Genomic DNA, 11,967 nt, shown 5'->3' on the forward strand with positions numbered 1-11,967 from the left:
TGTGAAAAAATTAAGAAATTTTTTTTTTACGGAACTCGATTCCGATAAAAATTGAGAAAGATATGAATATTGGAAGATTGGAAATCATGGCTGCTGCATGGAGCCTATCCTGGCAGCCCCTACAAATTGCGAATTTTGTGGGTTTTTTCTCCAAAAATCCAATTTTTTCATAGGATTGTTTCCAAAATTCATTTTTCCTTTTTAAATATTTCTAAATTGAAATATTTCCAATTTTAAATATTTTCAATTTGAAAATTTTCCAATTTTAAATATTTCCTTTTTGGAATATTTCTAATTTTAAATATTTCCTATTAGGGTCATATTTAAAAATTTGTTAACTTCTTTAATATTTATTTAATATTTAATTATAAAATTAGATATTTTGATATTTAAGATATTTTAAATTAGAAGATAACTTTGTTTTTTTATTTAAAATATTATATTCAAATTATCTTATATGACAAATTAAATAATTAATAAATTTGAAATTAACATAGATATTTTTATAGATACACTTACCATAATATTTTCAAATTCAAAATTTGTTATTTTGTTAAATATTTAATTATATATAAATTATAAGTTTAAAAATGATATTTTTCTATATATATTATTTTTTTTCTTATTAGAAATTTATAAATCATATCTTAAATATTTAAGGGGTTATTTGCGGCAAAACCCCCTAAAGTAGAGAGGGTTTTGCGCATAACCCCCAAATCTAAAATTTTGGTGGTAATACTACCTAAACCACTGGTCCGTTAGCAAATACACTCCCCCGTCTAACTGACCCCGTTTTCTGCTTATGTGGCTGGTTAGCCCAAGTGCCCAGTCAGCAAATCCATATTACGTGGCATTGTACCGTTTAAAACCTGGGTGTTTAACTGAAAATTAAAATTTAATTAAAACAATAACTAAATAAAATCAAATACCCCATTAAACACAAATCCACTTTACCAGAATCAAAACCCCAAACCCAGATGTCACACCCATTTTAAATCAAAGAAAATCGAGGGAAGGGGGTCGAAATCAAAGAAGAAGATTAAGGTCCATAAAGTTCAAAGGGTTGGGGTACTCTTACCTGGTTTCATCCTCCATTGTCGAAGGGGAAGAACAAAGCTACTGAATATGTCGACGGGGCCTCACCTCTGCCGATGTGATCCCCCTAGGGTTGCAGAGATGAAAACATCTTGGACGAATAAGAATCCTGGGCGAAGGTTCGTTAGATGCCCATTCCATCAGGTGAGATCCTGTTGCCTTAATTATTTGCCCTAATTTTTGTGTTCTTTCTTCTTTTTTTTTTCTTCTGGTCAGAATTTTTTTTTGGTTGTGGCAGCAAGAACAAGGGTGTAATTTTTGGATGTGGTATGACCCACCCATGTGTGAACGAGCCTCGGTTGTCATTCCTGGACTGCTAAGGAAGATTCAAAATTTGGAGATGGAAGTTTCCAATTTATCTGAAGCTTGTAACAGCAAAGAAGGACATGAATCTGTGGAGAACTACATTAACAACAAAGAACAAAATGAATGTGTGGAGAGTTGTCATGAAAGCACTCCCACCATGGTTGGCTATCCAAATGCAAGGCAAACCTGTGAATGTCAAAGGAGTGGAAATATTAGATGTTTTGTAATATGTATTGCAATATGTATGTTATTTTATTTTTTCAGATCATGAACAATGATGTGTAACTGAATGGATAAGTTAGTGTGACTGTTGTTGATCAATCAAAGAGTAAGAAATGTAGTCATTTTTGCTTTAATATAATCCCCTTTTCTATAAGTAATTATCATATGTTTATATTATGTGCATACTTCTGCACCAAACATGACAGTGTAATACAAAATACCTAACTGAACATAAATTAGGGTTAACAGTTAATTGTTTCTGTAATTCAACACCATCAAGTGCACTAATTCAAAATACAACATCTTATGCACTAATTGTTTTTGCATACCTAATACATTACTAAGGACTAAGTCAAAATAATAATTCAAAATACTACTTAAAGTGGTGCATCCTATGCATTAGACTCTCCTGCATTGTTTGTTGGAGCAGATGGCCCAGCTCCATCACCTTGTGCAGCCTTCCTAGCTTTTTCCTTTTCCATTCTTTTCCTTCTCTTTAGAGTTTCCTTGGTTGGATTTTGGATGGGTGGCCTGCCTCCTTTTTTCTTTGGACCCTAAAAAACAGAAGTATTGAATCATTATTGGCAAGTAAAAAGTAATACCAAAACCAACAAAGTAAGGTTTAGACAAATTCATACCTGTGCCTGAGGTGCTGCATCATTCGGGCAATACCTCCTATTATGTCCAGGTTGCCTGCATTTTCCACAATGCATAATTGCACCAGTTCTTCTGGCAGTTGAGGTAGCTGGAGGTGGTGGCTCATCAACACTTCTTCTTCTTTTTTTCTTGGGCCTGCCTGGCAAAATGTTTTCTCCAGGAGGAAGGATTGGGTTCTGACCTGTTTTTGGCCACTTGTTAGGACTTGGGATTGGGAAAACTGTGGGTGCATAACTCTTTTCGAAAGCCTCTTTGCTGTAATAAGGGTGTACATAGAGATGGGAATTATGGTTGCACATCCAAATTGCAGCTAAGGCATGTCCACAAGGTATGCCTGTTAACTGAAACTTCCTACAGGTGCATGTTTTCTTCTCTAAGTCCACAGTGTTGCAACCTCCTGGATTCGTCTGAACTTGAAACATAGTTGCATTTGCTCTTGACACTCCACACCGTTTAGCAACTTCTGTTTCCTTTGCAATAATCTTGATGATGTTGTTGTGTATAGTATGTCTCCATCTAGGCAAACTCTCTCTTTTTTTGGTAAAACGACACATTAACCAGTGCCTGCAAAAATAGCATGACTAAGTGAGAATGCAAAAATTAAAACAATTAATTACCAACTGCCAGTACTTAAAAATCACTGAAAATGTTACCTGATAGATTCTAGCAGAGTAATTATTGGTTTGTCCCTTGCATCAATGATTGCTTTGTTGAAGCTTTCACAAATATTGTTCAGCAACATATCACATTTAACCCCCTCTTTGAAGTGTGCTTTTGTCCATTCTGATGGGTTCTTTGCTGCCAGCCAATTGTATGCACTTGTGTTGATTTTCTTTATCTCATCCATCCTCCTATCAAACTCTGCAGGAATAGTGGCTCTTGCAGCATTCCACACAAGTTGTTTTAGCAGTAGCCCAGGAAACAACTTTTTGAAATTTTCATGCATATGTCTGACACAAAACCTACTGTCAGGACTATTGAAAACTGTGTCCACTGCATTTTGAAGCCCCTTCTGCCTGTCACTCATAAAAGTGAATGACTGTGGCTGAATGGGATCCAAGTCATCCTTCAGCAGCTCTAAAAACCAAGTCCAGCTGTTGGTTGTCTCTTTCTCAGTGATGGCATAGGCTACTGGGAAGATGGAATTTGATGCATCAATCCCAATTGCAGCAAGTAAGATACCTTTACTGTATCCTTTCAGAAAGCACCCATCCAACCCTATGTTGGCCTGCATCCTTGTTTAAAACCTTCTTTACATGCATGTAGACACACATAACACCTTTGAAAGATTCTATGGTCACCTTGCATCTCACATTTGAGCTTAGCAGTGGTACCTGGATTGGTTTCCAGAAGTTGCTTGAAGTAGTCCTCCAGCATAACATATTGCTCAATGACTGAGCCTTCAAGTTCCTTTCTGACTTGGTCTTTAGCTCTGTAAAACTGCCAATAACTGCACTTTGAATATTTGGTGTCCTTTGTGATCTCCTGAAATGCCTTGTAATCCATGTTTGGATGTACTCTGAACTGGTTTTTGAAGTGAGTTGCCAGCCACTGTGCATTAATATGCTTGTTATCCAGGACAATACCACAATTCTCATGTGGTTGCTTAACTTTGTTGACCCTGAATGTTGTCCCATCTTGTTTGACATGTGCATACAACATCCAAGGGCATCCTTCTGCCTTACATTTCACCCTGAATTTCTGCCTGTCATTAGCCAACAGTATGTACTCCTTGTTGTTGTGAATGAAGTGTTCCCTAACAGTCTTCCTTAACAAGTCAATTGTTGCAAATTCCATATAACATTTGAAGTCCACATCCTCTGTGTTTGTCTCAGGATTAAATGGAATCTTATGAGGTGTGGCTGCTTCATTCTCTTCATCACTATGCACACTCCCCATTTCAACTTCATCACCAATATCACTGTCATCAGCATTATCATGCATCAACTCAGTATGCCTTCCCCACCAGCCACAATCTTGAGGTTGCACATTCTCATTCAACTCCACATCTGGTTCACCATTGTACTCCTCCTCATGCATTTCAAACTCAGCTTCAGATTGGGGTACTGTCTGTGCTATTTGGTTTGCAGTTTGGGGTTCATTTTGGTGTTCTACTTCAGGTTGGGGTACTGGTTGGGGTGTTCTTGCAATTTGGTGTGCAGTTTGGGGTGCTGGTTGGGGTGTTCTTTGGGTTGCACATTGGGGTCTCATCCTCCTAAGTCTCTGTCTTCTACTCCTTGGTGACTCCTGTAAATCAAATATTACACATTAGCATTTCCAGATTGTGTGTCTTTTACTTATTTAATGCTTTGAAATCTATAAATCAATATACAATAAATTCTAACCATTTGTTCTGCTACTGCTACAGGTACACTTTGGGCAGGTTCTGTTGCAGCTTCAAGTTGTGGTGCTGTATTTTGAGTTGACTGTTGTGGTTCATTTTGGTGTGCAATTTCTGGTTCATTTTGGGGTTCTGTTGCAGCCTCATTTTGCTGTGTTTGTTGCTCAATTTGATGCTCAGTTTGCATCTGATCAGGTTGGGATTGGGATGCAAAATCAAATTCTGGAAACTCGTATGCGGGTTGGGATATGATGTCTGGTTCACTCTCAGATGGGATTTGATGTTCAGTTTGCATCTGCTCACTTGAAACTGAATCATGCATGACCCTCCTCTGCCTCCTCTCTCTGAGTCTTTTGCTTCTTGGTGTCTCAAAACCTTCATTTACACCAACAATCACAACCTCTGAATCACTAGATAACCCACTTAATTCCTGCAATACCAACTTATTCATTATTTATCAGCAATGAAAAACAAATTTAATGCAACCAAAACTAACAAAATGCTAAAAAAAAAATAATCCTCACTTGGGTAGCTGGTGCAACATCTGGTATAGGAGGACTTTGTGGTGCAGGAGGGGGTGGGAGGATAGGGAAGGTTGGGAGGCCTCCATCATCATCTAGATGAGCTAAGTGCTCCTCAGCAAAGGCCATCATTTCCTGAAAATCTTCATGAACACCCCCATCTGAATCATCCTCCTCATCTCCATTAGATCCATCATCTTGTTCATCATCTTCATCATCATTTTCATCATCTTCCTCATCATTTTCATCATCTTCATCCTCTTCTCCATCATCTTCCTCACACTCAGATTCAGATGATGATGATATCTCGATTGTCTCTGGAACAGTATTTCCTGGTTGGGGGCTGCACTCACGAGAATCAACTTCCTCATTCACCCACTGTGCTGCTAAGTCTCCCCACTTGACAAATTTGTTGTAGAACACGTCATTGCGGTCATAATGACCAGGTGGATTGACAACAACATCTGCCACAATTCCACAGTTTGATGGCAGCTCCACCAAAGTGCACTTCTCCAATTTCTCAGATGGTGGTTCTGGATTATGCCTTACAGCATCCTCAGACAAATGCCAATCCAATGAAAACGTTGGATCTGGCAGTACCAAGTATATAGCAGCCTCCATGTAGCTTCTAGACCTCAAATCATCCAACAACATCTCCACTTGCTCTTGTTCAACTACCCTGAATCCCATATTCAGGTGTTTCCCTTTAGGCTTAAATAGAAATCCAAATGGGAACTGGTATCCCAATTCCACACCCATCTCTTCCAAATGCAACCTGTTGAACCCTTCAAACCCACAGTGATCAAAATATGCAATTTCACCACCCTCATACATCTTATTGCCACAACGGGTATACCAGAACCCCCCATGGAATAATTTCACTGTGAAATTATCCGAATTCAAACCTGCAACATAAACTAGAGTTAATGGTGGATGTTTACTAGGCAAAACCTAACAACTTTACCCAAATATTTGACAAAACCCCCTAAACATTTAGCCCCCCCACATCATACATACAGACAAAAAAAAACATGTGCAAATGTTCCTTTTGCAGAAGACAAAGGCATAAGATTCCCTAACAGCCTTTGACTACTTCGTTTTTACCCAAAAGTGCAATACTTTAATATCTATCTACCCACTTGACCTGTGTATGGACCACAATTCAACAAACCCCACAACCTAACTATTATTAACTTCACTACCAGAATTAAAAACCACTATAAATCCAGCACACTTATACCCACCATTTTTCAAAACCCTAAACACTATTACAAGAAAAAATCACTTACCGTAGTCTGGAGGAGCATCGTCCCTGTACCGACGACGAAAAGCCATTTCATCAACCACTTCTGCTTTCTCAGTCTTCCTCTTCAACTTCTATGCCGTGTTTCTGGGTTTCCTTTGATTTTTCGATAATGGGTTTGGGGTTCTTACAGTGGTTCGGGTTCGTGTTCCCTTTTATTTCCAAACAGTGTCTTCAACTTCTTTCGATTTTGCAAAAAACGGTTTGGGGTTCTCTCCTTACACTGGTTCGTGTTTCATTTATCTTCCACCAGCTCTGGTTTCTGGGTTGTGCTTGTTTTTTTTTTTTTGAGATGAATGTTTCTTCTGGGTTTGTCTTAAGCTTACTTGGTTTGTCGATTTATATTCATAAAGTTTTGTTTTTTAAATTTCATTTCCCCTTGCTTGAGAATCTGTTTAAAGTGGATTTGTGTTTAATGGGGTATTTGATATTATTTAGTTATTGTTTTAATTAAATTTTAATTTTCAGTTAAACACCCAGGTTTTAAACGGTACAATGCCACGTAATTTGGATTTGCTGACTGGGCACTTGGGCTAACCAGCCACATAAGCAGAAAACAGGGTCAGTCAGACGGGGGAGTGTATTTGCTAACGGACCAGTGGTTTAGGTAGTATTACCACCAAAATTTTAGATTTGGGGGTTATGTGCAAAACCCTCTCTACTTAAGGGGGTTTTGCCGCAAATAACCCATATTTAAATAACTTAGATATTTTTGTAGAAATTTGAATATTGCTTGATTTGAGATATTTTGACATATAATTGTGGTAATTATTATTTATTTATTATTTTATTCCTAAAATAATAATTATCTAACCAAATCTATTTTAAAATTGGTTTATTTTATTGAATTATAAGATTTGAAGGTGATATTGAAGATTCTTTCCTTTCAAATCATTGATCTTATTAGATATTTAATTTGATTCAAATTAACCTAGATATTTTAAAATTAGTTTCCTTTATTTGGTTAGTTTAAGAATAATAATTTAATTATATTAATATCTTATTTTCACATCTGTTACATGGACAATGTTTGTTTATTAATATTGTTTACTCAATTTTTTTTTTAACAAACCTATTATTTATTTGATCTAAATTGCTATGATTAACTTGTTGACAGATCCAATGATCTGATTTTAATCATAAGTGCAATTGTCAATAGATCTTATCAATAATTTGTAACAGGTAAATTTTGTACTTCTTTCATCTCTGTAAACCTAGTAACATGATAGGGCCCATCCAAATCATTTGACCTGTGTGAGCCTATATATTTGCTATTGGGCTTAGATGCATATAGGAAGCCCATTTAAGTTTTTACTGAGTAAATGGACTAGGTTGCTAAAATAAATTTTGACATAAGTAAATTTATTTAGGCCCAATTAGATTTGGGCTTATTCAATGAATAACAATTGTTTATTTAAAGGTTAAATTCCTCTCTTTTGGGCCTTGTGTGAGAGTTGGGGGCCAATAGAAGTGGGTACGACATACTGAACCCAGCTCCCCCTCACATGAACTACCCCAATTGTGAAGGCCCATTTGCCTTATTTAAATGATTGTATTAGGTTAATTATATTAGTCTAACCTAATTAAAATTGAATTAGCAACATAATTAACTTTTAAAATATATGAAATTTATTTTTCATTTTAATATTTTAAAGTTAATTTTAGAAAAACACTTAGTTAATGATATATATTCTAGAAAGTTATTTCTAGTACTAATTATTATTCATAATATTAAAAAGGAAAATATCATTAATTGTGAAATTAATTGTTTAATAATTAATTTTGGTACAATCTAAGTTTAGTATATTTTCCTAGTATTAAATTAGAATTAATAATTAAGTTTCCTCTATACTTAATTATTTATTTCTTGAATTTAATACATTTAATTAAATTAAAAAATCAATATCTAAGTTGATTTTCATCATGATACTTAAATATTGTTATTTTCATGTTATTTAATTAAAGTTGAAAATTATCTTAAGTTTGGAATCTTATTTCAGAATAACTTAAAGCTGAATAATTTTCAAAGTATATTTTATTTTATTTTATTAATCATTTCCCAAATTTTGAAATTACATTTCTTTAATGTAGAAATTTCGAATTTTATTTGAAAAATAGATTAAAGTTGAAAATTATTTATTTTAATTTTGGACCAACTTAAATCAATGATTTTTTTCATTTAATGATTAATTAAAATAAATGAACTAAAATATATTATAATTAGAAATTGAATTAATTAGTCAATGAAAATCTAGATAGATATTATCTGTTTTACTTGAAGTATTTTTCTAGTGTATTTAATTAAATAGAAAATTAATATTTAAGTTGATTTTTAATCATGATACTTAAATATTTGAAATTTTTCTTAAATATTTAATTAAATAGGGAAATTCTATTTTTTGTTGAAAATTAATTTTTATTAATTTTGGGCCAACATAAAATTAGAATAATTTTCCAGGATTTATTTTTATTTTATTTTAAAGCATTTTCGAAAGTAGTATTCTTATACACTTCATTTTTCGAAATGCAATATATATTTATAGAAAATTAAATTTGAGTTGTAAATTAATTTAAATTAATTTTGAAACAACTTAAATTGAATAAATTTTCTAAATATTTATGGAAATTATTACTAAGATGGAAATAATTCACGTTATTTTCATATCCATCTAAGTATAATTTATAAATATTAAGTTAAAATTTATATTTAGAATTTTTCATTCTAAATTAGAAATTTTAATTAAATAAATATATATTTAAAATAAATATTAGGAGAAAATATAACCTTCATTAAATAATGAGCTTTATTATTATAAGGATATTCGATCTCCATTGTTGGTTTTACATAGCTATTGTTTTAGTGAGTAATCCTCCCTAATGGAGGAACGTTCATTAGCAAGTTAACACCGTTTAATCTCGAAAGATAAGTAATCTTGTAAGTTTTTTATATTGTTTTGATCACCCTAATGGTGGCGACTGTATAAGATTTGCAAGAATATGAAACAATGGTGAAAGCTCATAAGATAGAATAGCCTTGACTCTCGCCTAAACGGGACAACGCGGATCCACATCTTGATCGAATAAAAGGTTCCTAGAATGTTTGACATTTTAGATGAGCTGACAACTCTATTCAATGAATGGTAGCTTTGACTCTCGCCTAAACGGGACGTTGATATCAGTTTGTTGAAAACCTTGGAAATTATTTAGGATTGTATGTTTTAGTATTTTCACTTGTCATTCCTACTTGCTATGTGCTTCATAATTTCTGAATTGTGTATGAATTTGTATTGAACCATGTTATTTTCTGTTATTAAATTGTAGTTTAATTTCGAATCTTCATTGTTGGTCTAACTTAGTTTGTTTTTCTAATGAGATAAATCCCTAATGGATTTTCACCATTAGACTAACATAATAGTGTTAGATCTCGAAAGATAAATATTGTATATGCAACATCTAACTGTTCATCAATTAATGACACCTTAGACTAGTATTTTACAATATGAAACAAGAAGATTGTATAAATAAGATTACTTTGACTCTCGCTAATCGGAGCATCGTTGGATTCTTATTTAAAACGAAATTATCCTAATTCCTCTTAGCTTATTCAATTCGAATCAGCTTAATGACCTATCATTGGATGAATGGTCTATAAATCATATAAAGTCATTCTGTATTTTCTCTTAAGAAATTAAATGACGCATATGACTATATTCCCGAAATTTTATCCCAAAATGATATAAATCCTCAATCTTAGAAATCTCCTACTTGTATAGGCAAATCATAGAGTTAGATTAGTAGTGGTGGTCCAAGAAAGAATTACTCATTATACAGTTACACTTTCACAGGTGTTTAATAACCATTTTCTATCAATGGATTTAAACTGTATGAGTTTAGTATTCTGTGACCAGAATCCACTTGCACTATTCTAAGAACTCTTTGATGTAACTAAACTTAAGTCATCAAGAGATACAACCATTTTATTTAATCTATGGCATTTGTATCTTGTTCATAGTGGTTTTGATAAGATCATTCTCTGCAAAGAGTTAATATGCCTATACCCACTGAAAGTATGTTCATCTCATTCGTAGATGGATGTACATTCAGGGGTGGATATGAGTTTTCGTTGTATTCTTAAAACGATCACTCTAGATTTTACCTTAAGCAAAAGAAATTTGAAATGTTTGAAAAATTTCATGAATTTCTAGAAATGGTAAGTGGTTAAAGATCTTGCGAACTGATAGGGGTGGAGAAAAAGTTAGTAGATATGCAGTTCAAAGATCATTAATTTGATTTTGAATTATATCCAAACTTACCTCCCCAAAAATTCGAGTTGCATATTGATGATTAGTTACTAGTCGTTGCCTAAATCCTTCTATGGTAATAAAATTTCAGAATGATGCAATAGTTGTATACTTAATGTAAATCATTACTAGATTCATGGATGACCTAATCAAAATCTTAAGAAAAGCTAGAACTGCTAACCCTGGTTTGCATGTTTGTTAGCTATTCTAAGTGATTAGGGGTGGATCATCTCATAGTCATAAGAAAGTGTTTGTTTAAACAAATACTACTTTTCTAAGAAAATGACTAAGTTTGAAAATAAAGTAGCAAATAAAGGAGATATTTTTCTTGACTCCATAAGTGGTCTATCATCTTATTCGTTACAAGATGATCCCACCTGTTCTCTTAACACCACCGAAGAGGCCAATACCATTTAGTTTTCTTAGACATAATTCACGGTACCTTGTCGTAGTGGGAGAGTTTCAAGGAACTTTTGTTGGGTTTTATGCCCTAAATAAAACTCATTTCAATATAATCAGATTTACTTATTAATATAGATCAGAAATAACATTTAATGTTGCATGGTTCACATGATTTATTTCATGATTATATGTACATAATGTATAAATTCATCTGAAACCCTTTTCACATACTTGATCCTGTTTATTGTGCCGTCAACACATTGGAAAGTAAACATGACTATGTGAATAAAGTTTCCTAGATTTATCAGACATAGGGTTTTACTGATATGATAATCTACAACATAGTTTACTTGCATTTGGAGAAGTGCTATGTTCTTTCCAGAGCATTGGTTAAAGTAAAGCTCAGGTTGGATGCATGGAGTATGCATCGGAAGGGACCGATATTGAACTTTGACTTAGATTTATTAAACTTACCGTAATATCTATTCAACTCAATATCGCCAAGTTGATCCTAGATCAAATGTTCTTAATCCTGATATGATTAGGCTCAATCTCGAGATGCTATTCGTGTTCTTTGATTTGTTAGTTAAGCCTACTTTTAGGTCAGGGTGATACGTACATTTTGGGAACACGGTAGTGCAATTGAGTGGGAGCGCTATCATAAACATGGAATCTATAGCTTCTATCTGGCGAATAGCGCTATCATCCATATAGAGGATCATTGATCAAATTAGGATTATAACAATGGATAACTAATGATGTGTCTATATGGTGGAACATATAGAGCATTCTATATACTGAGAGTGCAATTCTAAGTTC

At 33.7% G+C, this 11,967-nt stretch overlaps 1 protein-coding gene across 1 annotated transcript; it reads left to right on the plus strand.

The window, feature by feature from the left end:
- The first annotated feature begins 666 nt into the window (after positions 1 to 666).
- LOC133036512 (uncharacterized) lies at positions 667 to 1,819 on the plus strand. Its single transcript, XM_061113052.1, has 2 exons — positions 667 to 1,239; positions 1,334 to 1,819. The coding sequence occupies exons 1-2, from the start codon at positions 1,126 to 1,128 to the stop codon at positions 1,670 to 1,672; spliced, it is 453 nt and encodes a 150-aa protein (XP_060969035.1). The 5' UTR covers positions 667 to 1,125; the 3' UTR covers positions 1,673 to 1,819.
- Positions 1,820 to 11,967: the final 10,148 nt, after the last annotated feature.

This window comes from Cannabis sativa, chromosome 4 (genome assembly GCF_029168945.1).
Source record: "Cannabis sativa cultivar Pink pepper isolate KNU-18-1 chromosome 4, ASM2916894v1, whole genome shotgun sequence".
Lineage (NCBI taxonomy): Eukaryota > Viridiplantae > Streptophyta > Magnoliopsida > Rosales > Cannabaceae > Cannabis > Cannabis sativa.

What these genes read in the sequence shown, in the direction of transcription:
- LOC133036512 (XM_061113052.1), top strand. Translation starts at nt 1,126, where the DNA reads ATGTCGACGGGGCCTCACCTCTGCCGATGTGATCCCCCTAGGGTTGCA. An exon ending in TTAGATGCCCATTCCATCAG is followed by an intron (nt 1,240 to 1,333) that starts GTGAGATCCTGT and finishes TGGTTGTGGCAG; the next exon opens with CAAGAACAAGGGTGTAATTT.